Source organism: Molothrus ater, chromosome 3 (genome assembly GCF_012460135.2).
Source record: "Molothrus ater isolate BHLD 08-10-18 breed brown headed cowbird chromosome 3, BPBGC_Mater_1.1, whole genome shotgun sequence".
NCBI classification, from domain to species: Eukaryota; Metazoa; Chordata; class Aves; order Passeriformes; family Icteridae; genus Molothrus; species Molothrus ater.
The window spans coordinates 16,592,725-16,620,708 of record NC_050480.2 but is presented as its reverse complement, the minus strand read 5'-3'; the positions used below and the strand labels follow the sequence as shown (position 1 = coordinate 16,620,708).

Here is a 27,984-nt window from a genome sequence, read left to right as displayed (position 1 = left end):
TGTTTTTGGGGTTTTTTTGCTGGTCTTGTCTATGATCACTAATTCTCATCCAGACAGATTTTCAAGTCCACTTTTAATTTCAGCTCACAACTTCATCAGTTCTGAATGACCACATCAGCAAAATGTCTAAAAGTTCAGTACCTTTCCTTTGTGAGCCTTGCCAGAAACAGGAAGGATTTCTCCCTTCTTGTCTTTAACCTTAAGAAACCATGGAAAATGTTGTCTTCAGACCCTCTTCCTCTCTAGGATGGGTATCCTTGGATGACTCAGGGTCCCAAGCGTCTTTCTCAGTTCTTGGCTGAAGAGGTGGGCATAGAAAATCCTTTTCTGAGTTCTGGAGTTTCATTGCCCTTAGTGAAATAGAGTTCCTTAGGAAATGCTTCTTGGGTCAGAAAGCTAACAGTTCAGAGGGAGCTAACTCTACAGAATCAGCTGGGGAAAAAAGAAGAGACTAGGCAAGACTGGAATTGACAATTTCTAGGCTGGAAGAAAATATAAACAGAAATAACTATCATTTGCTTCATCTGTGCAAAGTAAGTAAAGTGAGAAAGCTGCTTCTGTCACCATAGAACACAGATTTCCTCCATAAAATTTTTAAACAGTGAAAATCAGGTAGGCAGGATTGTTTCTCTTTTGCTTCAAGCACCAGACTTTTATTCTGAAATAGGATGAGCTTAAAGACAAATACAATCTGGGGCTAAATTAGAGCCTTTCATGTATTAAAAAACCAGTACTGCAAGTCACAGATCAAAAGAAGAAAAAATCCATCATTTTACTAAAAAATCCTCCTGCTTGCCGGAAGACAGAAGTAAAATCTGATTCAAATGATGAGTCTTCCCTGTGGGCAGAGCAGTGCTGTGGTTGTGGTGATAAAGGACTTGACATGGGTGGACAGCTCTGATTTTCACCAGCGGAGAAGGCAGAGGCTTGGCTTGGGGATGCTTGTGTTGGATCCTGACTGTCAAAGCTGGAAAGCCCACTGAGATGTTTGGGAAAGGAGAGGCTGCTCCAGCACAGCAATGTCTGTGCACCTGAGCTTCACTCTGCTCTTCTTACACTCACTTCCCTGAGCTCTCCTAATGCCTGGTTAGAAGCTGAGCAATTAGCTCAAGAAGCCTTATCAGGATTTCCTCTGGGAAATTGGTGCCTTTAGTGTTACATAGACATGGTGAGTCAGGCTGAGTTCCCAAGACTTTGTGTGTAACAGGAAAGCAGCAGATAATTGCAGTTTAATAAAGCCCCTTGATGCCCTCATCTGCTGGATAATAACTCCAATTGACACTTCATGTTTTCAGCCATGTAAATTTTAAAAAATTATTATTTATCTTTCAAAGAAGGTTTACCCTAAATAATAGACTCTTTAACCTTAGATCTTAAGCAGTGTTTGAGACAAATAGGAGGCTTTAGGGTTTTTTACTGGCTCGGGAATCATGTAAATTAAACCACTTTAAGTATACCTATTTGAAGAGTTCTTAAATTTGCTGTTTGTATTTTTAGAATGATATGAGCTCCAAGGGAAGGAGCTTCCTTGTGAAAATAAAATCTCAGGCACCCCAGTGTTATGTTGCTGCCCATCCCTTCAAAGACACCTGTGATCTTTGCAGTGACCAAGTCCCTGTGTGCTGCTGCACTTAGAGCAGCTGTTCAGTTACATCCAAAGCCTGGATGTAAAGTTACATCCAGAGCCCATTGCTCTGGGGCCTGGCTGAGGATGTGTCATCCTCCTCAGGCTCTTGGAGCACAGCTGGAAGTGATGGTGTTTATGATCTGCTTCTGCCCATACCTACTGCCCTGGCCTGTGGGGCCTGGTTGCTTAGGAACAGATCTGTGAGGTGGCAGTGGTGTTTATCTCTTGGCCTTCAGCAGATAAGGAGTGTTAATTTGTAGTTCATATTGTAGCTGACTTTCCCTGTGGTTTATTAAATCCAGTGTGTTTAAGCAGTGAAAGCTTTCATTGAGCTGAGTTTCCCAGCTGTATTAAAAGCTCAGCACAGCAGGCGTCGGATGTGAGCTCTCAGAGCAGGGCAGGGTTTAATACCACTGTGACATTTGGAAGAGTGTCTAGGGGAATGCACTGTGCCTGCATATTGCATTTCAATAGCACTTTACTATTTGCTAGCCTTTTTATTTTTCTTGAATTTCAGATTCCTAAGGGGGTTAGACTGAAAAGGAAGAGTTTTTATGCTTCCCTAAAATAACTGCTTACGTCTTGTTCCACGCAAATTGAATCCCCCCCCGACTTTTCACACCACAAATGTGCAGCAGAAAGAAGAAAAAAAGCAGAGAGCCAGCCTCAGTACTGGGCCATACCCAGTGCTATTCCTCTGTCACTGTCTCCCTTTCCTGCTCCTATCCCCAAATTCCTCCCTTTTTTCTGCCTTTTGCCCACCTTCACTTTCTCCAGGTCTCCTGTCAGAGCAGCTGGCATTAGCAGAGCTCTTGGCCAGCACTCAGAGTCAGACACAGCCACATGTGCCACTCCTGTGGGCTGGAAGATGAAGAATATAGCTGGTTATGTCATGTGTAAAGCATTGTCTCACAGATCCCATCTTGTGAGCTGCAGCCTACTGCAGATGACAACAGGAGAAAGCTGGTTTGTGTGGCACCAGGGAGACAACAAAGTAGCAAGGCTTATTATATTCTTATTTTCACTTTCAGTTCACAATTTAAATACCCACAAGGAACAAATTTGCTTTGCTTATAACAGTCTTTTTGAATGATAATGTCATCAGAAATTTCATTTTCCCTTTGCCCAAGAAGTCAACAGCTGTTTTCTGCAAGGCAGATATTGTAATCTCTACAGTTATTCAGTACTGTACACCAAAAGGCTTTAGGACCTGTCATTTAATCAATGTGATAAGTGTTTGTGCAGTATTTAGCAGATTCATACTTATTTTCTTGATACTTGTCTTTTTGGTTCTATTCCAATTTAAATGTGGTAATAAAAATCCTGTAGTGCAAATATATTTCAGCTCATGTAAAGGAATGGGATCAGCAGCTCACACATGGGTTTTTAACTGTTGTAATCAGAGGAAATGTTCTTAATGCAAGCAAGAGCATTAGAATTTGATCCTCAAATGTCCAGATTTGCAATTTTTGAGTACTCAGGTGTGCGATTACTGGCAGGCTAAAGTGCTTTGTGAGATTGGGGTAGAAAGAGCTCCTGCCAAATTCTCCTAAAAATTCTTCTTTCTTCCCTGAGCAGAGAGGAATTGCACTCCCATGGTGATACATGCACTCCCACTGGAAAGGAGCCAGGTGGAAAGAAAAAAAGACCAAAATATGCTTTTCTATGCATCAAGTGTCTCAAGTGCTCCATACCTGTAGGGAGTTCAGCTGCAGCATGGTACCTGTTCTCACCTCCTGTGCAGATGAATGCATCCCTGAACAGGCACAGGTTTGGGTCAGTTGGGAGCTGTGCTCTAGTCCAAGTAGGATCACCTCTCCTTGAGCTTTCCCATGGCATATGGACATGACTGATGGAGGGGCAAGGAGGGATTTTCTAAGAACAGGGTGAGGGCTGGAGAAACTCTCAGGGACATCATCTGTGTTTACTTTTCTGTTGTTACTGCACTTCATGGCAACCACAGACCCTTTCTTGATTGCAGTCACCCCAGGTAGATCCTGACAGGCTGGTGGGATAAGAGAAATAATGCAATCTGTGAGAACTTCACTGTGCTTGAACAGAGTTATACAGAAACCCAAACAGCTACATTTTCTCTAAGTGCAACTAATAATATTGCTGCATTGTTGTCTCACTGAAAGTGGCCCAGGTTCAAAGCAGAATTTGGTTTTGTGCTTCAGGCAGTAGGGTTATGTGCTTGTACCAGATGGAGCTTTTAAATTTTCATCAGCAGGTTTATAAACACAAGAATATCTATCCTTTTATCTGCCCCCAGCTCTTTTACTAATTAGTTGCAAATGCTGAACTTCAATTAGCATGGAGTGGAGGAACAGATGAAATAATATACATTCTTACTCATGATTATCCATCATGTGAGAATGAAATAGACATTAATAATGACTGCTTCAGGTTTTTTTGGGCTTTTCTATTGGTGCTTTTTTTCCCCCTTTAATATTTGGTAGTAAAAATGAGTGAAAATAGCTAAAAATAATGAGCCAGATTCTCTGGTGATGAAATCCTATTGCAGGCAAAGAAGTGAGAGTTTTCAGCCTTGCTCATCTTTGCCTTGACCCCTGTAGGTGTTGGGCCAAGCCAACACAAGGGTGTGTGACAGCTGTGTTGTTAAGCTTGCCATGGAAGGATTTTACAAAGGCATTTATAAAACTACATTTTCCTGCTGCTGAGAGGTGGCCAGAGAGGTCTAGGCTTTGAAGCAGCACTGCTGTGTGTTATGAGAGAATCCCAGATTTTCTGAGGGGGCATGTGCATGGAGAGACAAAGGGATTGATGAGTTGAATGCTGTCTTTGCCTTTAGCAGCATGTTTGCTGGTCTACAATGTGTGCTTGTGTGCTCTGTGTGTGCTCCAGCTGAGAAGCTCTTTCTGGACCCTGCAGGCATCCTGCTGCTGTGCTTGTTGTCTGTGGTTTATAAATCATTCAGGAGATTTGCACCTTCCAACAGCAGCACCAGCTCTTTAGAGGGTATCAAGGAAGGATCTCTACCTTAACTGGTAACTTTGAGGCAGGAAAAGGTTTGGGTATATTCTCAAACATCAGTCTTGACACACAGTTTGAGAATGTATTGGGAAATTGTCAGGAAAGCTGAGGAAAGGCAGCACTTTGTGAGGTACAGATTGGTTCTGGGAATTCTGCATCCAACTTTTCATGTCATAGCATGCTCAGGGGTTGGAGTGGACCTTAAAGACCACATAGTCCCAGCCCCTGCCATGGATAGGGACACCTCCCCTTAGATCAGGCTGCTCAAGGCCTTATCCAGCCTGGCTTTGAACACTCCAGGGCTGGGACATCCAACCCTGTTGGCAATCTTGCTTTAAGAAGGCTTGCTGGAAACGTAATCCACTAGGAGGATAGGGCCTACTGTTGGGAAATAGAGATGCATAAATCTGAACCAGTAACTGAAAGAAAACTGTTCTCACAATAATAATAATAATAATGATGATCAAATATGTTCTGAATGTTCTGATTAATCACACTCCAGAATATACCCCTGAGACACTTACTGGTCACTTCTGTGGTGGGTTGTGCTTCAACATAACATGTCAGCTTTATGGGCCATACTGACTGTGGAATAAAAAGCAGTAGAATCTCTGGACTTGGAAAAGACCTTTAAAATCATTGAGTCCAACCATAAACCTCACACTGCCAAGTCCACCACTGAACCATGTCCCCAAGTGCCACATCTACATGTTGTTTAAACACCTCCACAGTTGGTGACCCAGCCACTTCCCTGGGCAGCCTGTTCCAGTGCTTGGCAACCCTTTCTGTGAAGAAATCTTTCCTAATACCCAAACTTAGATGGTAGGAGAAAGGCAAAGCAGCATTGCTAAAGTCTCCTCTGACAACCTGAAACCAACAGAATTTTTCTTTTCCCGAGTCACGCCGGCTTGGTGTGCGTAGCTGGAGGCAGCTGCTGCTCTGTCACAAGATGTGGCTGTGAGCAGGAGGTAGCAAAAGGCCAGCACAGCCCAGGGGTCTGCGATTGCCACAGTCCAGTAGCACTGGAGTCCAGTTGCCACTTGATTGAATTATCAGAGATGCAAGAGGCTTCAGTTCTAACTTAGCATGGGCTGAGGGGTTACTGAGGAAAAATGGACCCGTTCTCTGCTCTGCTACTCTGATGCCAGAGCTCACTGTTAAAAGAAGGCCACCAAGCTTTTCTTTGTACTGCATTGGAAGTGACACTGCAAGGGGAGGGAAAGTTCTATTTAAAATTGCATAATCAGAGATGAAGTGCAATTGGGAAGAAAGATCAAAGATAGGAGGTAGGGACAGGAAGAAAGAGATGAGGTACAGTGTGTTTGCACAGACAGCTTAATTTCACGTTAATGAACCCCTGCTTAGGAAGGGAAGGGTGGCTCTCTGTACCAGGAGAGAAAAACAGCCTTCTGCCAGCACACTGAGACTCCCTTTGAACATGGTCTCCTACCAGAATGAAGGACTGCACTCTGCTTCACATCTCACAGAATTAGAAAAGACCAAGCTGTTTTCTGACTGCCTGCATCCTGCTTATGTAACTTGCAGATGACGGCTGTGCAGCCTCTGGCTGAGCCCTGGAAAATTTCCTTGTCGGTGACTCAGGTGCTTGGCAAACGGTCTGGTGCAGTGGGCTTGGAGCTGAGATTGCAGTCAGAGGCACTGCCTGGCTACCAGAGCCCAATTCAAGGTCTCTTTGTGGAATTTCTTCCTCCTAGAAGCTGGCTGATTGTCCTGGTCTTGTCACTGCCAAGTGTCCCTGTTGTGCTGTGTTAATTAGTGCAAAGCATCCCCCTTGATTGCTCTGAAGCAAGAGAAAACCACAGCCCTGTTATCCAGAGATGTGGGTCAGCAAGGAAGGAGGAGAAGAGCTAGGCAAAAACAAGTCCTTGGCTTTTGCAATAATTTTATCCATAAAAAATCCATCAGGGTGCAGGGAGAGCGTTTAGTGCAGTGGGGCTGCAAAAGTGGGATTTCATGGGGAAGCACGAGTCCTCCTTTGCAGTCCTCATTCTGAAACTCCATGCAGTCACCAGAACAGTGTTGGTTTGGAGGCTGTGAATCTGGCTGAAAGCTGGAGGTCAGGACTGCACGTTGTGCTGGAGTAAAGTTGAGAACTATTAAAAGTAAGGATTAGACCCAGGGATGAGGGAAAAAACTGAAATAGATGCAGAAGCGTCTCAGCTGCAAACCAGACTTCCTTGTGGGTCAGCTGTCATCTCCAGGAGCAGCAGATCCCAATTTCCACCTCTTTGGAAGTGTAACTGAGAGGAGCCAGGAGATCTGTACCACCAAGTAGGTCCAGTCACTGCAGTGTCAAGGCTGGGACAACTGTGTGATCCCCAAATCAGCCCATCTTACACCAACCTGTGCAGGAAGGCCCTGTGGCAGCCCAGCTGTGTTCAGAGCAGCACTTGCTTTCTCATGCAAAGAGCCTGTTTGCCAGACTGCAGTGGGAGGGGGACAGAAAAAGACTTTACCACAGGGATGACCTGGTGACTAATGAGTTTCATTGATCCTCTGTTTGCAGGAGAGAGCAATCCATCATCTGCAGGTCCTGCAGCCTGTTCTGCTGAAGGCTCTGAGGAACCAAACGTGAGCTGTTACCTAAAAGCAGGGCTGTGTGAGCCCTCTGAACCTAATGATGTGCTCTCATGGATGTATGAACGTGGTGGTGCAGAAGATCCCAGCATTAGGGACTCTCTGGATTGCTTCTACAAAATGTATTGCAGAAAGCAGCCAGAGAGAGAGGATCCGACCTACGAGGCTGCCTCACGGTGTCTGTCACAGAAGATTTCAGAGCTGGAGCAAAAAGATGGGACAAAATATGTGTCACGATGCCTGCAAATGGCACAGCTGGTCTTGAACAGAGATGGATGTAAGATCTTTCCAAACCACCCCCCTTCTGCTTGCTTTTCAAAGCCAGCTGAAGGAGAAGTCTTGTTGGAAAACAGGAGGAGGACACCTGGACTCTCAGATGATGTCTTGCAGTTCCTCTTGAAACAAACACAGGCAGAACGTAGCCCTGATGTGTCACACAAGAAGTGAGCAAGACACTGCTTTGTTTGTGTCATGGAAGCTTTGCTTTCACTCCAGAAAGAGGTGACATTCTTAGACAGACATTGTTCTCCAAGCACCACCTTCAGCACCAGATGCTCCATGGAGGGGTTCACCCACACCAGACCTTGCACCTTGCTCTCTGAAGGGCAGCACTGTTTTAGGAGCATCTGTGCAACTGCTTGGGATGTGTTGACTGATGCAGTGTTTGTTGCTGGGACATCGGACATGATAATTTATACCTACCAGGCTTTTAAATTGGCCTGCATCCTTAACCCAGGGTAACAGTGGTCCAGCCCAAATTCAGCCCCTGGGTGGGCATTGCTGTCCAATGACCTTGGCATGGTGTGCTCCAGCTCTGCAGAGGGAAAGTTAAGATTTTGTTCTGAGTATTTGTCTCCACGGGGTGCCTGTTAGCTCTGTGTTTTTACCTACAGACATATAACCCCACAGTTCATTACTGCAATGCCAAGTGAGTTTTTCTGACAGAAAAAGTGTGTGTGTGCATGAGAAAGAGAAAATACAGTTCTGAGTGTGCTCTCTGACAGTGCTTCTGTCCTATTTACCTCCTCACCATTACCTCCCCCAACAACCTTCAGTTCCTTTCTGACTTTCATGGTGGTGCTAATGAGATCCCTGGGGGAAAGTTCCCTTTAAAATGAAATGGATCTCTCTGAGCCCAAAGAGGCTGATGTCAGTCAGCAACAGAGCAATGAGCCCACACAGACACTTAAGGTTTCTCTCTCAGAAGCCTCCCAGCTCGGTGGCTTCTTTGTTGTTTTACTGCATCTGCCAGGCAGATAAATGTCTTTGTGCATGTTTTCCACCCACTGGCCTGTGGACTGAAAGAGCAGTTTGCTGTAGTGATGTTTGCTGACTGGGGAGGCCATTCTGCAGCGTGAGTGTGAGCAAGGAAGCACAGAGTGCCAGTGGAAGGGAAGTGTTTAAGATGACAGCAGATGGGCAAAGGAGAAAGACGGAAAGGGTGGTTGGGATCTCAAAGGTCACCATCAGTGTGGTTGCTCCAGTACAGCCACAGGGCTCACACCAGTTTTGGTATTTGGTGTCCAGTGTTTGCCAGCCCAGCTGCAAACCTCTCATCCACTCCCTGTCCACAGTGGCCAGATCTCAGAGTGGGTGTTTGTGTTCCTGCATGTCACATTCCCTCCTGCAGTCCCACATGGGGCTGCTATTCCTGCCTTGCTGCCCCTGGCAAATTGGCACAGCTGCTGTGCTCTGCAGGTGTTTCCAGCAAAGGCAATGGAAATTTGGCTGCTGCCTTCAGTCAGAGCAGGAGGAGGCCCAGCTGGCTGCAAGTTATGGCCAAAGTCTTAGGACTTGGTTTAATTTCTCTTCGCAAATAGATTTACATTGGAAGGGCCTGGGTTTAGTTTCCTGTCCCTGAGTCATCATGGAACCAATACATTTAGCTTTGTGGTGGTCCTGCTCTGTGTGTTGCTTGCTTGCTTTTATGGCAGAGGTGTTGTACATGTGCTGGAGGGCACACAGAATATTGGAGCAGACCTTCAGCAGCTCCCCCAGCATTACTCAAATTAATGGTGCTAAGGGGAAAAAAAGAGGTGAGGATGCAGCATCATTTCTGTAGTAGCAAACAAACCCACAGGTGCTTGTGTATCAAAATCCAGATGAAAGCATCCTGTTGGCAAAAACCATAGAGAATGGTAATATCAGCTAGTTTAGCCACAGATACAGCTGGAAAAAGCAAGCATGCTCCTGAGTGTGCTGTCAGTAATTACAGAAACATCATGGCCCCTCTGCCAGCTCACACTGCTTAACCCCCACGGATCTGTCACAGCCACAAGGGCACTGGTTTGACAGATGTGGGGAGATACTGCTGAGGATGTACAGGGGAAAAGGAATTGTGTTCATTGTGAATCACATGTTGTTGCTTTTAATCTTTGCCAGCGTTTATGCTGTTCCACACAGTTAAATTAGCTGCTGTGCAAAACCTCTTAACTGCCATTTTAAGGGAAGTAAACTCCCATGAAGAGAGAGATGGAGAAATCAGAGGTCTGCATCTGCATCTGAATCCCTTCAATTGCTATGTTTGGTTTGTTGATGAATTGGTCAGTGCTTTAGGTTAGCTTGAAAACCATCTGGTCTCCTATTCAAACTTAAAGAAAATTAATTAAAAAAAAGCCAAAGACATTCAATTTCCACAAAGAAAGCTTGCAGAAAAATAGGAAGTTCCTGCTCTTCAAGAGAGACCCACTACTACTAATGTCTGAGACATCCCTACTGGGTTTTGATGGAAGAGAAAAGAAGCTCAGAATGACAAAAGAGAGAAAAGGTGGCTGCTGGAAGAGCATGAAGAGAGATACTGGCAGAGGAGAGTATGAAACTGTTCAATTTTAAGGACCAACGTAGGCAGAACAGACTGGATGCAGCTGAAAAATTTGGATTATGACTCATATCTACAAATCTTGTCTGGCATCTTGCAGAGGACATGGTAATCTCTGTGCTGCTGAAACATGCAGTCTTTTGAGATGTTTGCACCCCTCAGAATCAGGAGTGCTGCAGCTCTGTGTGCTGCTCACTTCCAGTGGGCTGTGGGTATGACTATCCATGGCTTCCTCAAGGTAAAAGACAGTCTTTTTGCATGGCAAGTCCCAAGAGTGGTATGAAGCCCTCTCAGAAATGTCCCATGTTCTGTCCATTTCCCCCCAGCCTGTGCACTAATCTGAGAAACTGAGTTTCTTCCTGGGAAGTGAAGTGCCTTCTTCTCTCCCTGGCTTGCACTTGACTTAGTTATGACACTTGTGTGGTTTCAGCTCACCCTATCTCCCCAGCTTGTTGGCCTCCCCAGCACTGGTGGTTCTCACCTCTGTTGGCAAAGCCAGCTGCTGGCACCTCTGTGCATCCCCCTTTGTGTGGAGGCTGCTTTAGCAAAGGCATTTGGGGGCTTACACTGCAGAACAAATCCAAGGGATTTTTTTCCTTCTGTTTGTTCAAGGCTCACAGCCAAGGAGTGGCTCTCTGAGCCTTAGAACGACACCTGAAAACCTACACCACCTTTTAGGGCTCTGGGTATACCAGATCCCACAAGATCCTCAGGCAAAGTGTAAGTGAAATAAAAGATGGGGATTCAGTCCCATAAGGTAGGACAAGCAAGGCCAAAATTGATCCCCCATTGCCAAGTAGGAGTAACACAGGGCATGGTGAGGATTTGCCTTGGCCCGGGGGTTTCCCTGCTGCCCAGCCCAGATCCACATCCCAGCCAGGGTCTGTTAGAGGTGTATGTGCTTTGGGGTGGGTGTTTGGCACCTGAGCTGGGCCAGCATCCCCTGAGGGGTGTGTCAGAAGGGTGAGGGAGCTGCTGCAGGCACTGAGCCCTGCCCATGCACTGCAGCCACTGGAGTGGCCCCGGGGCTCAGCCAGGACCAGCTCTGGCAGGCTGAGAGTGCTGCCTCTACTCTCTTCCATAAATGCCTGATCCAAGCTCTTGTGTCATCCTTGCTGAATGCTGCTGCTGTTCAGTCATTCCCTGGCTGGGAGCTGCTCCAGGACGTTTGGTATCAATGGCCTCTCTGCTGCTTACTCCGACTGCATTTTTATTTTCCCTCCCACTCGGCTGCTGGTGGGAGGTGCTGATTCATGCCAGCGACCTACCCAGTCCTGGAGCCCAAAGCAGCCAAGGAGAGCTGAGCTCCTGCCACAGGTGCTGAAGCAAGCCCTGAGCTGGCCTCAATGAAGTGAATGGAGCCAGGGCAGGGCTGTTTACACCCCAGGGGATTTTCCCCCAGGAGTTTAAGGTGCTTTGGTGTGTCTGGATGTATCAGGACATAGGTTGCTAAAACTGCTATAAGACAGGCAGTGTACATCCTGTGTAAATGTGGCTATTCCATTACTGAGCATTGGTGATTTTGTGTGGGGCATATGTTTTCCCACAACACAGAAGTTCATGTTAAAAATACCCTGTTCTGTAGGCTTTCCCTAATGACTATTTTCCCCCACACATCGATTAGGCAACAGCATATGCCAGCATTTCTTCCTTAAAAGTAAAATCTGGCACATAGCACACAGAGCATGAAATAAAAAGATGTGATTAAAGCAATAGCTGGAGCTAACCAAAGCCAGAAAACTTGTGGCTGAAAGGTCAAACCTTTTTTAAAATTGCCTTTGCCTGTTTGTTTGCAGATGCTGGGACTTGGGAAGGAAAGTCTTGTAATGAAAGAACAACTATCATAGAAAATTTCACCCTCAGTACAAGCCAAACAAACTTTCACTTACATTGGAAGGTAGGTTCTTGTAATGGGAAATGTCAGTCAGCCTTAGGCAGGTATCACTTTCCAGTGTTACCTGCACTGCTGTGAGAGATGAGCCAGGAATGGTTTTAAATGGGTGTTAAAATCAGCACCTCCTGGCCAGAGAAGCAGAGTGATTCTGTAATTAAGGATAGTGAGGTGGGGATGCTGTGCCCTGCAACACATTTTCAGTGTGACTTCTACCAATTAGTTTTTTCTAAGTTGCCAGCAGCTTGTTTTGGGTATCAGAGAGCTTCAAAGAAAGAGTGAAAGAGCAGAGCATTTACACCCACATCTCTAACAGCAGTTCCCCTCAGAAACTTGCAATTAGAGGTTCAAACAATAATAGAGATTTTTGCATCTGTGGTCCAGGCCCTGCTGTTTAAGAAGCAGCTCAGCACGTGTTCTGTGAGGCCAGCTTGGTTTAGGTCCTTGTTTTTGCATCTTCCCTGGGACAAGCTGAGCGCCACATGATAAACGTGTGAGTGCAGGCAAGCGCTGTGGCTGGGTTCTATCTCTGGGAGTGTTAATGCTGCTTGTCTGGTGTTCAAGAATAGCCTGGTTGCACGTGAATTATTAGGAAAAAAAGTTCTTCTGGGATGAGGAGACAGACTGCTGTTTTGAGGGCTGGGGGAGTCTTTCCAAAGGCAGCAGTGAATTAGGCTGAAAATGCAGTGGTGTGCTGGACAAGCATCAGACTGATTCCTGTGCCACTTCCTCCTGTTCCCATTCCCATGGGGTGCTTCTGCAGCTGATTTTTCCCTAAAAAAATCGGGCTCAGTGTGCCTCACCTGAGTGCTGGCAAAGCCACCCACTGTGGCTTGCTCTTTCTTATATCCAGGGTAGCAGAGTCTCTTTCAAGGTCTCTTTTCCTGTTTGGATCACCTTCCCACCATCAGGATTACTAGACAAATTTACACAGATGGAGCATCTTCCTGCTATTTTCATTTCCCAAGACTGCCTTTAAGCTTAAGCCTTTCAAGGTTTTTTGATAAGCACACAGCATTTCACACAAAGGGCCTAAAAGTCTTAAAATCAGGGTATGCAAAAGGAAAAGGATATTCTAAGGGGAAAAGATGCTAGCAAAATATCCTCCTGCATTTTGTAGGTTGTGCTCTCTCTTTCCTAGGCTTTTTTTGCAATTGGATTTTGTTCTTCGTGCCAGTGGCAATTCAAAAAAAGGTGATGGAAAATTTCTTGGGCGATTCCTTTTGCTGTGTGAATACTGCTGTCATAAAATAGATCTCTCAACACTGTGTTTTCAGTATGCAATTATGTGCAAGGGCATAGTTGGATTATTTTTTTCAGTTCATACATGTTCAGTAATAAAAACTTTATTCTGAAATCATTACAGTCTGTTGCAGAAATCTATATGTTTTTATGCTACAAAAGGGAAATTTGCCTCTGAAATTTCCGTGACACTATCAAGCACAGAACAGTATTGTTCTTACCAAACAGAACCCTTGCTGATAGTCAAAGTGCTATGAATATTTAAAGAAATTAATTACTAAATAAGCCAGAGGAGTGCCCCAGTCTTTAAATATTAAATGGAACATGCACAGTTGACAAAAAGCAGGCAGAAACACTGAATGGGGCAATTTAATGGTCTAAATGTAATTATTTGCAGTGCAAAGGCAACTAATAAAGTAATTTTTGCTTAATGACAAGCAGTACTCAAAATATGAGGGCTTAAGTCTCCACATTTTGCTTGCTGAAAGAAATTTCTATCCTGTTTTTTATTCTCCTACAGAGGCCCCAAAGTTCATCAAGGAGGTTGATTAACCAGTGTGAGTGAAAAAAGGGCAGGGGGCATTGGCAGAGGTTGTTTCATGGAGGGTTTTCTATGGGGCAGCACCTGGGTGTGCAGCTCAGCTGTGCCCAGCCTGCAGGGAGAGATGCTCCAGCAACCTCCAGCTGCTCTCTGGGCATCAACTGCCTGAGAACTGCAGTTCTGCAGTGATGCAAGTCCTCCAAAAGGCAGCCCAGAGAGATGTGGTGGCAGCTTTTGGGCATTGTTCATTGTCCAGACTCCTCTCTGGTCAGTGGGTGTTGGGTGCTCTTACTTCCCCCCTCGTAGAGGAGGAGGCACCCAGGGCTGTGGAGGTTGCTTCTGTTGTCAGCAAAGCAATTTGGTGACAACTGAGGCTGGGAGAAGGTTTAGTCATAGCCCAATTTATAAAGCCATGAGTAATCGTGTCAGGGCTGCTTGTGCCCCTGCTCAGATCTAAAAGCTGCATCTTAGTTTGATGGCCAATTCCTCTGGAGTGGTCACTTTGGACTTGGAGTCCAGCAGATCATTTTTGGACAGACAATCAGGTGAGAAGTGGCAGCTCAGAAAAAATGAAGTCTTGTGACTAAAAATGCCAATGGCACCCACATTATTAGGCTAATTACAACTTTCTCTTCTAGGAGGAGATGTGCCTGTTGGTTCCCATCAGTGTCATCTTTCCCATGGAGACATTTACCAGTGGAATTGCAGGAGCTAACTTGCATTTCCTGCCTGGAGCAAGCAATGCCAGCAAATTGCTACTAGGGAAGGACCTAGGAAGTGGCACTTCATGCTGACAGCAGTATGGAAAAATTGCCCCTAGGCTCACAAGTATTTTTCCTTTTCCTTTTCCTTGTCCTTGTCCTTGTCCTTCCTTTTCCTTCCTTTCCTCCATCTATCTATCTATCTATCTATCTATCTATCTATCTATCTATCTATCTATCTATCTATCTATCTATCTATCATTTTAAACTTATTTTTGTATTGCAGCATAATCCTGTTTTCTACCGTCTGAGCTAACAAACTGAGAGAAGGATGACTGGGGATGAAGAGAGGTATGTGTGAGCAGTAAGATGTTCTATGGAAAACCTGGGATACTGGATAAATGGTTGTGTTTATACTTGGTCTTCCTTCTCTCACCTCTGTTTTGGGTTTGGCTTTGTTTTGGGTTTGGTGGTTTCTTTTCTTTCATTCTGCAGCCTGTGAGTGGATCCAGAAGCCCTGAGGATTAATATCAGGTAGCAGAGGGCTTTTTCCAGAAGACCACAGCAGGGTCTGTGCATGTATTTTTCATACCATTTAATAGTTATGACATCCCTTGTAGGCTTCTTTTAAACCTCTTTTCAGTTAGGCCATATAATATTTGACCTCATTTCTGTGGAATAGATACATCACTGAAAAACAGGAGCTAGAGGGATCCTGCATTGAAGAGGGTTACAAGTGAAGAAAATTTGTTTTTTTAAGAAGACTAAGAAAGACAATTCAGGAAGAGTTGGACTGAACTTTTAAGGTTCTCAAGCAAAAATACCCTGTAAATTCTTTGGATTTTTTAATGAAGAATGTCTTTTGAGACTAAAGACTGGAAGTCGGTTTCTAGCAGCTTTTTCTGCACTGCCTAAGTGCATGTAGCATGAATAAAACCCACAGTGTGAGGTCCTATATAAATACAGAAAACTAAAAAAAGATATTTGCCCATGCTGCAGAAATCACCCATCTGTATCACACAGGATCTCAGCTGCAGCTCAGCTTGCTGGGCACTGGTGCCATGTGCTAAGGCCACAGGTGGTGACAGTTATGTTTCACTTTTGTGCAAGAAGGACCCAAAAATGTGTCAGCTGTGCAGCTCCATCACCCTTATGTTACAATGAGCATTGCATATGGCAAAGTTTCTGAAAGGATTTGGTTCTGTTAGGGAAACTGGATAGATGGTGGCCTTTAGGTGCAGTTGTCTTTCTCCAGAACCATCCTCTTAGCACCTCCTGAATGAAAGAGATGAGTTTGTTCATGAAATGGGCTGCAGTATTTTAATGCCATGAAAACTAATTGGCATGTAAGAATGAAGATAATCCCCACTAGCACACCTAATTAGAAGAGCAATCCTCATTTTCCTCATGCAGTCTCCTCTCAATTTAGAAGGAGCTCAGGCACAGAAATTGCTTGTCATCCTTTGAAGTTCCAGCTTCTAGCATGAGCCAAATGTGTAACTTTTTAAAGCATTTGTATTTGAGAGAATCCCACAGGATAAATAGTGTTTATTCATAGAGCAGTAGATTGTCACAACATTGCGAGGCGTGGATGTCACTGCAGTCAGAGTACTGACACATCTGAGAAAGGAGGTTGGGGTGTGCCACTCACAGCTGATCAAATGAAATGTGCCTTTGCCTGCAGTAATCCTGATTTAGTGCAGTCACAGCTCTCTCCTGATATGCAGAGAAACTCACTCCAGCTGATACCTGGCTGTAAAAGTCCTCGTGAAGTGACACTGCTTTGAGAACAGAGGCTGACTTAATTAACTGTGGGTAAGATGCTTGGATGCTCTGGTTTTCCAGTGCTGGCAGAAGAGTCTGTGGGATCCTGTTTTGGAATCCTACCCCGAAGACAGAGTTGGATCTACTCCAACCAGTTGTGTCCCTACTCCTGTCAGAGGCCTCCTACAACATTTGCAAATCTTTGTAACCTCGAACCTGATCAAATCTGAAGGTGTGAAGGTGCTCCCATGCAGACTCTGATGTACCTGATGGCAAAACATGCTATTTATATGCCTGCAGAAGCAGAGAACACATAAAAGGCAAATGTTACACTTAAAATTCTTTCTCATGAGCAGCTGAGGAGGTTGAGGCCAGGCAGAATCCTCACACAGACGGGCGAGGATATGGGGGCCTTGGAGCCAGGGAAATTGATCAGTCTTTTGAAACAGGCTCTTGACTTCCCAAAGCAAAGACTGGAGATTCCCAAAGAAGCACCTGCCTGTGGAGTTGGGGCTGGCATAGGCAGTACAGAACAGCATGAGGAGGGAGATGGGAGATGTTGCAGGTGGTTTGTCTTCCATGGTGGCCTGGTGACTGGATTGTGTTACTTTGCAGAAATGGCAAACTGAATGCAAGGTGAACAAGGTGTCTGGCTTGGCCTCCTGGTGTCTCCTCTAGGCTGTCTCCTGAAGCAGGCTTCAAAGGGAGCTGGAATTCCTCACCAGCTTCCTGCTGGTGAGTTGGATTGGAACACTGTGCTTGTGTCCTGTTTTCTGTCTTTAAAGGCTGTGTGGCTGTAGCAGCCTGCCATTGTTAATGGACAATAGAATGGCACAGGAATGATAACAGAGGGAACTGCCAGCTTGGTGTACAGATCCATTGTCCTCCAGGAACACTGGCAGTTAGAGGGCCATCTGCTTGGCTCTGAAGACAAAAAAGAAAGCTGTAAATACACTTAAAATTGGAGATGGCCCTCTGAGGGTTAATGAAAACCAAAAGGAGTTCTGGTCTTTGCCTGGCTCTGAAGGGAACCGGGTGGAACATTCAGACTTCCTCGTTTCAACTTGTCATTTAAGCTTTTTATTCCACTACGGACTAATTGGGATAGCAGGGGCTGTTAAAGGAAACAATGTAAAACTTGATCTCTGTATGCTTCCTCTGGCTCCCCAGAGCATCATCACAGTAAATAAGAGGTTTGCCTGTGGAGATGGATGCTGAGAGCAGTGATTTCCCTGGTAGAACTCTTGGGGAATACTGCATGCCATTCCCTCCCCAGGTGCCATAAGCACTGGGATTACTTCCCAGTCGGGGTCTGGGTGTACTGGATAGGGGGTGGGGGGGAAGCTGTAAGAGGAGGGAGCAATGAGGGGAGGAGAAGGGACAAAAACTTGCAGGAGGAAAAGGCTGCAGCAGCACCTGAAGAGGCTTTGATAGGAAAAGGGTGTGGAAGCGTGGCAGTGATTCTTTGTGGAAGCTGTTTGAGGGATGGGTTACCGCACCTCCTCCCTTCGGCATCCTCTGACGGTGGGAAAGACCTAAGGATGCTATCGCATCCTCCGAGCTGGAGAAAGAGGCAGGGAAGCCCCGCTTTCCCCCTTTGCTGAGGCACGGCGGGGCGGGGATGTACGGGGGTCTTGGAAGTGTTAGTCGGGGATCGGGCAGGGCGGCTGCGGTAGTTACCAGGGAAGTGAAAGCGAGCTCGGCTTGCCCAGCCTGTGAGAAAGTTGCCCTGCTCTGGAGAGGAGAGGAGAGGAGAGGAGAGGAGAGGAGAGGAGAGGAGAGGAGAGGAGAGGAGAGGAGAGGAGAGGAGAGGAGAGGAGAGGAGAGGAGAGGAGAGGAGAGGAGAGGAGAGGAGAGGAGAGGAGAGGAGAGGAGAGGAGAGGCGGGGGCGGCACCGCTCGGGGGCTTGCAGTGACGCAGCTCCGGCGGGGCCCCCCGCCCACTCCTCCGCCCCCGCTCCCCTTTTAAACCGCGCCGGAGCCGCCGAGCGCAGCCCAGCCCTGCCGTGCCGTGCCGAGCATGGGGCCGCCGGCGCTGCTCGCCCTCCTGGCGGCCGCCGCCCTGGCAGGTGAGCGGGGACGGGGCACATCCCGCCGGGAGAGCGCGGGGAACGGCGGAGGGAGGGATGGACGGACGGACGGGCTCGCTCCGGGGAGGCGGCGGTGGGTGTGGGATCCCCAGCCCGGGGTCGCCCCTCGGGAAGGGGCGGCGGGGATGGCGCTGGGAGAGAGCTCCCCGGCTGCTCCGCCTTTATTTTTATCCCGGTGCAGCAACAAAGACTTCTCGGTGCCGCTTCGTTCCAGCGGTGCTGCTGGGGTTGTGCCAGCCGGTGCTGGATGCCGGGAGGTGATGGCAAAGTAGCGGCTCTGCGGGTTTGACTCGCAGGGTTTTTAATTTTTTTGCACGCGGCATTAAATACTAAAACCCCACGGTGAAATGAACCTTAAACACAATAGAATGAGGTGGTGGCTTGGCTCTGTAGTGTTTTATGTATACTTACATCATTGGTTGAAAGAGTCCGTGTCATTCTGGGTTGAGTATTTTGGCTTTAGGTCTGTTAGAAGTCTCCACACTTCTGGGACTTGTACAGAGACTGTGAGGAAGTTGACTGCCTTCAAGTGCCTTTACTGAAATCAAAGAGAGAGGGTGGGATACGGAGGGGAAGAGACCCCAGCACAGAGAAGCTCACCACACTTATTCCATAGATTCTATGGGGGTTTATTACCAAATATTTTTTCTTGTTTATCAAAGGTTTATCCTGTTTATCAAAGTACCTGATCAAACAGATCAGGTACTTTACATCCTTTGTGGCCGTCGTGCTTTCAAATGTTGAACTGGTTAGACATTAACTTCAAGAACTTTCTAGTACTCCTGCAAATCAATATGCCTAAATTTCAATGATCCTGCCTAGGAAGACACTGTGACATTTTGGTGAGGAATGACACTGCACTGAGTCATCTGCACTGATGAAACAAAGCCATGTGGGGATTTCATTAGGGACCCACCTGAAGATCTGTTCTAATCTTGGAGCTGCAAGCAAAAACCTTGTGAATTTGTCCTGCATTTATCATTTCTCATGATATTCATCAACTCTCAGCACTTAAGCAAAATCAAATAATCTGATCACAACTGCCTGGGCAGACTTGGTTCAGGAGGGTAAAGCAGAGCCAGGGCTCAGCTCTGCTCCGTGGGGCTGTGGTTTGTTTCTTGCTGTGTGTTCAGGTGCAAGGTTTCCATGCTGCCACATGCTCTGGCTTTGCTCTGCTCTGGAACCCTGCCGTGCTCCCTGTGCCTGCTGTGTTCCTGCAAGGCCATGGGTGGGTGTCCTGCTGCCTGAGCCTGCTGTCCCTGTCAGGGTGGTGGCCTCACCCCCCCTCCTGAGCACACCTGAGGAGGATGGCAGCCGTGTTGGCCAGCACCTTCAGGTGGCAGGTGGCCCCTAGGGAGCTCTTGCCAGCTGGCACTGGGGGCTGGCACTGCCAGCACTGGGTAAAGTGGGGCACTGCTGGCTCCCCACTGCCTTCCTGGCCCAGGCCTGGCAGGGCAGCTGCCTCAGAGTGTTATTTCAGGCTCTGGCATGGATTGGAGTCTCATCCTGTTTCTCCAGACAGGTTAATATGAGGTTTGTCCAATACCATTTGGTTCTCCTGACATTGTTATGATGCTCCCTCTTTGTTGATGCTGGCTTTCACTGTTAACCAAGCTCTTGGGAGCTTTTGAATGACAGCAAAGACAGTGGCTACAACCCAACTTTGTCTTCCTGTGCCACTGACAGCACTCAGGGGGTGGCCTGAAGGAGGAAAAGACGCCCAGGAATTTGTCTGCTCTGTGCTTTATCCCATCACCTGGGTGTCACTCACAGGAGATGTGCTGTGGCTGCATCACTCAAAAGACAGAATCAGATGTTTGCCCTGGAGCCTCTCAGTTTTTCACAGGGGCTGGAGGAGCAGAGGAGCCTCCCCAAGAAGAGCTCATGAAGGGATTCATAACTGTGCCTTCAAGTGAGTGGAGCCGGGGAGCAGCTCCTGCTGTAAGAGCAACATCCCCAGCACCTGTGGGATTGAGAGAATGTCTTTGTAAGAATAACACTTGTTTTGGTGGGAGGGGCTTTGTCTCCTGCCTGCAGCAGGCTGGCAATCATTTGCATATTGGGTTAGTAAAGGAGCTGGAGCTGCCTCAGGCAGCTCTGAACGCCAGAGATGGGGGAGAGGCTTGGCTCTGAGCAGCACCATCTCCCCTCACACACCACCTGCCACTCTGGGGGAGGCATGCAGTGCTATTTTAGGGGAATCCCTTCTGTGCTCTTCTTGTGTGGGTTCCCTTCTCTGATGGCACTTGTATAGGCAGGGAAGGGCTGGGGGCTGGAGAAGCACATCCTTGCATGTGTGTTTGGGGGAGAGCACAGAAATATCAGAGTTATTAGTGTATGATGCTCAGCTATTACACTCTGAGTCAGTGTGCCAGGGGATGTCTGCTTCCTCTGCCAGCACAGAGAATAAAAAGGTTGTGTTCTTTAAATAGTGTAGAGCTACGTGCTCCTGTCTTCCTTGGGACAGTGTTCATTCTCCTGATGCTGAGAGGTAAAACTGACCTCCTTTATCTCCATGATGTGCTGTGTGTTCATCTCTTTCAGGAGGTCTCTCACCGACCCAGCCAGAGAGAGGTTATGGTTGTATTTAGGACTCTCCTTTTCCATGTAAGGACTTCAGGGCTGCACCTCAAGCTCTGTGTGTGTGTGCTGTGATTCTGCACCGTGTAGGAGACCTGCACAGCCAGGATTCGACAGGCCCTGCTTCCACACACTGCTGTGGGGCTGGCACAGGGGCTTAACCTCACTCCTGGAAATCTCCAGGTGCATGGGAATTGACACAGTTCATTAGTAACACACAGCAGCCAAGCTCATTAACCAGCTGGAGACATTGCAGCAGTGATGGCAAAATCAGGCAGCACAGAGGTTTTATGGGCAGTAGCTTCTTTCCAAAAGCAAATTCCTTGGCCCAGGTACAGTAGAGCTGGTGTAAGGAGGTGTGAGTTATCCCACATGTCCTCAGGGCAGAGAGGGTGAGGGATGGGTTGTACTGCTTCCTTCTAGAGTAGTTTTCCACTGAGATTTGAGGGGGTTTTGCTTATTTCTTGGAATGATAATGGACCACTCAGTAAATGGAAATTTTCCTGTCTCTTCTGGTTCTCTCCATCCTTGCAGGAACCACCTCCAAGTGAGACAACATTTCTCCAGCAGGATTGGGACAGTAGCTGCTTTAAAGTCTTAAAGAATGGTCTGCTGTTGGCAAGGGGTGCACCTCGAGCTTCTCCAAGAAGCCAAAAGATTCTTGGGGTGCAAACAGGCCTTGATTGTTGGCTTTGATTTATTTTTTTAACCATCAAACAGGTGCAGCTACATAAGGACCTGGTTTGAAGTTCCATTTTGGAATTTGAACGTGGCTTTCTTTGGTGTTGCATTTTTTTGTGGGTGGGATTATTCTTGGTGTATAATATTTTAGTGCTACAAGTGTTACCATGCCTCTTCTCTCGTGCTATGCCTCAATTTTAGGTTGCTTTTCCATCCAAATAAGGAAAGATTTCATGTGGAACATGCCTGGTTTAGCTGACTGCCAACCCAAAACCCAAGCTGCCTCATCAGACCAATTTGACTGAGGACTCCTGTCAGTGATGCTTGTGTTGATGAATCTCTAATAACTGGCTTTTCTTCCAGGTGCCAGCACAGTTCCAGTGGAAAAAGACCATACTGAAGAAATGGTGAGTAGCTGCTTGTCAAACCAACCCCAGAAAATACCAGTGATGTGTTCTCCATTTCTTTAAACTCTCAGGACAATGTTTCATTTTCTTTCCTAAGGGTAATTTTTTTACAAGCTGATGGCTGGTGTGGAACTCAGAGTGCCTTTAGCCAGGAGATGCCTGCCTGCACCTCAGTGTGTTTGGTGGAAATGGGAACTGGCTCTCGTGTCAGTGTGGTACTTGTGAAGCTCTGCATTGTACAGCTGCTTGAAAAGTAATCTGAAATATTGCATAGTACATGTTATTGTACTGACAGCTTTGGAGAAAGATGAAATAGTTACAGTTACCAGCTGTGTAACAGACTCAATGATGTGTAGTCCTTCCTCTCCTTCTGTGGAAAGAGATCTCACCCTGTGTGATTAAATAAATGCCATCAGCTGCTTCCAGAGCTGACACCAGACCCCCTGCACTGGTTGTTGCTGTGATCATTTAGATCAGCAAACACCTGGTAATAACCAGAAATAGTTAAAAGACAAATGGCTCTGTAAATGTTTCATCGTCTCCTCCTCAGCCTGAGGCTCTTGTACCCATAGCAAACAGGAGCATTTGTTCTCACCATCAACTTCAGCACCTGAAAATCATTTCATACACAAGAGATACTTTGGTAGTACTTAGAATTAGAGCACATTGTGTGACTTTGCTAAATCAATCCATTTTCTCTGCTTCCAGACAGCCCAGTTGAATGTTCTGTGCTAAAGACCAGGCAGGACTGAGGGCACACACAGGTGAAAATGTGTGGAGTGTGTCCCTGACAGAGGACATGGAGGTGTTTTAGTGTATTGGCAGTCCAAACTGCCTGTGCAGCATCCTCATATGGACAGATCCTACAGGATAATCCTCATCCTTTGAATGTGTGTTGTGTCTGTTTATTTTATAGGGTGTGTTTCCACATGTTGTTTGACTTTCCTTTGTACTGAGCAGGGTATTTACTATTTTAAAAGGTACAAAAGAAGCCCCTTAGCTCTGCAAACAAAAGGGGAGATAAAAAGACCTGTGTGTTCTCTTCCTGCTGGTATAGGAGTGAGGGGCAGAGCCCAAATGTACAGGATTACTCAAAACTCATTAATAACAGCCTGAACTCTCATCTCCAACAGGCTTTTCTACCAGCTGGGTCAGAAGTAAAGTTTCCATTTTTGCCATGAGGATTTCTCTCCTGTTTTGTCTCCTCCAGGTAACGCGGTGCATTGTGGAGGTTCTGTCCAATGCTCTCTCTAAGCCCAATGCACCCCCCATTAATCCTGAATGCAAAGAAATCCTGAAGAAGAGTAAGTACAACGTTATCTGAACTCAGGAAAGGAGTTTGGTGCATGGTTTCTTTCTGATGTTGGAGCTGGTGAACTGTTACTTGAGCCTGTGAGAAACTGGTGCCTCCAAATTTCAGTGCCAGAATTATGGCGTCCTTCTGTCTGTCTTGCTCAGAGAACAAACAGCTTGACCTGGGAATTCCCAGGGATGCTTGCCTGACACTTGTGGCTCCCTCCTTGAACCACCTGGAGAGTCTGAGAGGACTTGACAAACTCTTTAGGTAGCCTGAGAAGATGAAGCATAACTATTGCAAAGCATCAGATTTCTTTGATTTTTTTTTTTCAGTCAATTTTTAAAAAACTTTTAAAATTTGCTAAAAAGAATCCCTGGTGGTTTTGGGTAGCTTGAATAGATAGTTGTCTTTTTATTGTGAATAAGCATCTGTGATGGGCCTGGTCTGGCATTCAAAGAACTGAACACAACTCCAGATCCCATTGATTTTTAATGAGAAAGAGAGCTAGCTTGACTCAGTACTAAAAATGTGATCACAAAAAAGCCAGAGAAGGAAATTTATTCTGGAAATTCAAGAGGAACTTGTAAAATGCCTAATTAAGTGGGGTTAATTAGTTAGTTAATCCTTTTCCAGGCAAGCATACTAAATAGTGGCAAAGTAATGATTTTGAAAGCAGAATTAAGAAATCAGTTCTGTCCAAATTTCCTTGGTGCTTTGGGAAGCCAGTCATGTCTTTGAAATAACACTTCAGTGGAGGGTTGGATTACTCCATGATGCTGCCTTTGTTATTATAGGTGATAAAAATGACAGAGAGAGAAGTGAAAACGAACAGCCTGAAGTGAGGCATCCCAAGGACCCAGCAGAGACTGAAAAACATCCTCCTGGGACCGTGGAGAAAGAGCAAAGGCAGGCAGAAGAGGAGTCTAAAAAGTACATGGAAGGAGGTGATGAGGAGAAACTTGCTCATGAGGAAGGTAAAAGCGAGGAGGAGGAGGCTGGACACCACACACCTGCTCAGGATGAGACACTTCACGTGGAAGAAAAAAAGCACTACCAGGAAACTGGGAGAGAGGAGGAGAGGAATTACCACAGTGAAGAGGAAAGCAAAGAGGGGAAGTGTTGTGAGGATGAAGAGGCTGCTGTTGTCACCAAGAAGTCCCACTCTGAGGGCATGAGTGTGGATGAGTTCCGTGGTGGGAATGATCAGAGCCCCAGGGGCCGCTGGCACCTGGAGGAGGGAATGCAGAGCCCTTCCAAACAAATTCGGGAAGGTGAAGAGGGAGAGGAAGAAAGGAGTGAGAAATACCACCATGAATCTCAGGAACGTGCTTTCTCCCACCAGCAGCAGCGTGAAGCATCTGAGGAGAGTGAAGAAAGAGAGGAGGGAAAGGAGCCCTTCAAAGGCAAAGGTTATCATGGGAAGCACAGGGCGGGTGACTCCAGTGAAGAGAAGAGGGGCCATGGTGGTGGGAGGGGGGAACCAGCCGGGGGATCGCACCCAGGGGAGGCCAATCTCTGGGAGCAGTGGAAGCACCGACAGAAACATCAGGAAGAGTCTGAGGAGAAGGGTGGCTCTCCTGGGAGGCATGGGCCTGAGGGGCTGCAGGAGGAGGAGCCTGCAGAGCAGGGCAGTGAGGAGCTCAGCTGGCAGCAGAGCCAGGAGAGCAGGGAAGAGGAAAACAAGAGGCACCACCACAGTGAGGAGAGCAGTGAGAAGTGGCACGAGGAGAGAAGGCAGCACAGTGGATCCCACCATCCTGGGGGCAGGATGTACCTTGCTGATGGAAGCCAGGAGGAGCTGGCCAGGTACCTCAGCCAGGAGAGGCAGCGCCGTGTCGGAGGGAGAGCCCGGGTAGGGAACAGGCAACAGGAGGGGTCCCAGAAGGCCGGAGAGCACAAGGGCCAGGCCAGCAGGCACTACAGCACTGAGGACAGCCTGGAGGAGGAGGAGGAGGTGGAAAAGAAGCATCACAGCAGTGACCAGGTGGAAAATGAAGAGGAGGAGAGGTTTGCAGAGAGAGAAGAGTACAGAGGCCATCTCCCCGCAGAGAAAGAGAAGAGAACCGCAGCATCCTACAGGCCATTCTACCCACTGCTGTGGTGGAAAAGCCAGCACTTGGACAAGAGGGACAGTGCAGGGGAGCAGCTTCTGGAGGGCAGGGAGGAAGGCAGGCCTGCCCTGAGTGAGAAGAGCCTTTTCCCTGAGTACAATGACTACGAATGGTGGTCAGAAAAGCAACTCCAGAGCACTCTGAAGCACAGGCGCAGTGAGAAGAGGAATCCTGGCAAAGTGAACAGATACGATGTGGAAAGGCAGTACAACAAGATGGATCAACTTGCACAACTTCTGAACTACAGGAAGAAGTCAGTTGAACTCCCAGGGCTGTACAGCTCTGGAGAAGACCTGAAGAAGCATCACGTGGCTGGGAATGACAGAAGGAGCCTAAGCCAGAGGCCCCTGACAGAAGAGGAGGTAAGTGCACAGCAGTTTCTCTGAAAAGCTGGGGAAACGCACTTCCAAATCCATTCCCAAGGCAGCTGAGAAACTGCACAGAAAAACACAAAGATTAAGTCACAGTTAAGGTATGAGTAGATCTTCAGTGATTTAAAAATCTGCTTTCTTTGAACAGTGGAATTTTGAGTTTGCTGAACTACCCCAGGGCACAATTTGTGGGATAAAGACACAGCTCCTGTTTGCTGCAAGGCAGGAAGGGAAAGATTTTATTCCCCTTTGGGCCCTGCCTCTCCCTCGAAGCTCCACAGACTGAATAAACGTTGCAGCAGGGGCAGAGGGGAAACTGACAGGGGCTGTCGGGTTGTTTAAAATACCCAGCTGCAAAGTGAGTTGGGTATTTAGAAGGAAATCAGCTGCCCGTGGACTTCCCAGCTGGAATTGCAGAGCAGAAACTGCACTGCACCTGGAAGTCCAGCTCCTATGTGTAGTTCATGCGTAGTGAATCCTCTTCTTTTTGTTGGACTTGTTCTGCTCCAGCATCCAGGAAAACTGATCCTACAGCCATCAGTTAGGTCCCCTCAGCCAGATCCTCCTGGTGTGTTTCAGTGTCTGCATTGCTCGGAGCTGTGCTGGGAGCAGGGAGGCCGGACACTGATTTATACAGGTGTGAATTGGTGATAACAAGTCATCCCGGTAAAGGCTTGGTGCATAAAGCTTCTCCTGCTCTCTGTGCCTGAGGAGCTGTGCCCTCACTGCCCCCTGTGCTGGCTGTGCGACCCCCAGTGACAGCAGCTGCAGCTGTGACATGGCAGGAGACCACCTATGGATGGTAATGGTGCTTTAAATCTACAAAGATGAGGCTGTAATTAGGGCCGGCTCTCACAATTAAAATTTTGATCCTTTCCCCAGCCCATGTTCAGTCCAAAGCAGGGAATTTCACCAATCTCCCAAGTCTTTGCTGCACTACTGTTGACACTCCTCTGCTCAGGGACTGGGAAGCCGCAGTACAGAATCTGCCTTAGAAATGGCCTTTCCCTGGAACAGAACATTTCCCAGCGTTAACAATGATGTGTGAAACGCTCTGTTTTCACAGGAGAAGCAGCTGGAAAACCTGGCCACCATGGACCTGGAGCTGCAGAACATAGCAGAGAAGATCAACAGCCTCAGGAGAGGCTGAAGGTGTCCTGTGTTCTGTGGTAAAGTCACTGCCACTGGATTGTTGTTAACCCCAAACCCAGGAAATTCTATTCACTGTCCACTCTTGTGTAGTGATTTACACAGCTGAAAGTGTCTTTAATTTGCTGTTATGCTCCTGAGACCTGAATGGCATGAATTTTAGTAACATAACCTTTCATGTGGGCAGGTATTTTTAATATGCTTTTGGAGATAATTGTGTTAGTGTTCTTCAGGAATATATTTGTCTGAGTTTGCAATAATAAAAACCATTGATCTTGGACCAAACCTTCTCCTTGTTCATGTGGCTGCTGGGGTGATCTCAGAGTGAGCTGATCAGGTGTGTAGATAGTGCACAGAACAGTGGTGCTTCAACACTCTTTTAAAAGTTACAAGGAGCCCATTTGTGCATTTTGTTTGCCACTTTGCATGGGCCTGAGGGAAGAAGCAATTTGAAATCTCAATAATTTCTTGTTTCCTTCCTCATTTTCACTGCATTTTACAAGGATTATGGTATACTTAAAAACTGGGATTCAGTGTTGAGACTGTGTCAGTGTCACTACTGGTGAAATGGAGCCAGTTTGGCCTTGACCCAAATTAACTCAACATTGTTTATTTCTCAAACTGATCTATTATGCAAATATGTTTTGCCCATGTTATTGTTTTTTATTGTCACGGTATCTAGGATAAGCAGCCATTTAGAATGAAGAGATGGTGAAATCTACATCCTCTCCTTTTATGGGTTGCTCACTTAAGGAGAAGAAAAGAGCGAAGAGAAACTTCCCCAAAAGTAGAAAAACAACACTGGGAAGTTTACAAAAAGCAGAGGTAGATAAAACCTGAAGATGTAGTGTACCTGTTCTCCCAAGGGGAGCCCTAAACTGCTTTTTTCCATGAAATACAACCCCTGTTTGCAGCTAAGGCTGCCCTAAAAGAGCATTACTCTCCTCAGTATACTGAATTTTACAGCTTTATTGAGTCTCAGAACTAGATCCCAAAGCTCCAGGTTCTGTCCAGACACTGATGAGGGAGTTCCAGAATAGAGGCCAAGCCCTCCTGGCCCTACAAGCTCCACTGGGGTGTAAGGGGGTGCAGCCAGCAGAGTATTGTCCTCCTAAAGCCTATG

At 46.8% G+C, this 27,984-nt stretch overlaps 2 protein-coding genes across 3 annotated transcripts in view; both read left to right on the top strand.

Annotated features, from left to right (window-relative positions):
• The window catches only part of SHLD1 (shieldin complex subunit 1), a 42,559-nt gene extending 25,540 nt beyond the window's left edge, over positions 1-17,019 (top strand). Inside the window, exons 3-7 of one of the 2 annotated variants that reach the window (XR_008508295.1) lie at positions 7,149-7,956; positions 11,834-11,934; positions 14,350-14,539; positions 14,699-14,763; positions 16,792-17,019. Coding sequence is in view for 1 of the 2 variants with exons in the window: in XM_036381257.1 (XP_036237150.1) it covers positions 7,149-7,666 (518 nt within the window). In the remaining variant the exon portion in view is untranslated. Of the gene's footprint in view, positions 1-7,148; positions 8,221-11,833; positions 11,935-14,349; positions 14,540-14,698; positions 14,764-16,791 lie in introns of those variants that run through there. The other variant, XM_036381257.1, reaches the window with a different exon arrangement.
• Positions 17,020-18,088: 1,069 nt separating this feature from the next.
• Positions 18,089-27,146, top strand: CHGB (chromogranin B). The gene is made up of 5 exons (XM_036381251.2): positions 18,089-18,244; positions 21,890-21,933; positions 23,144-23,237; positions 24,025-25,703; positions 26,779-27,146. Exons 1-5 carry the CDS (start codon positions 18,196-18,198, stop codon positions 26,860-26,862), a joined length of 1,950 nt encoding a protein of 649 aa, XP_036237144.1. The 5' UTR covers positions 18,089-18,195; the 3' UTR covers positions 26,863-27,146.
• Positions 27,147-27,984: the final 838 nt, after the last annotated feature.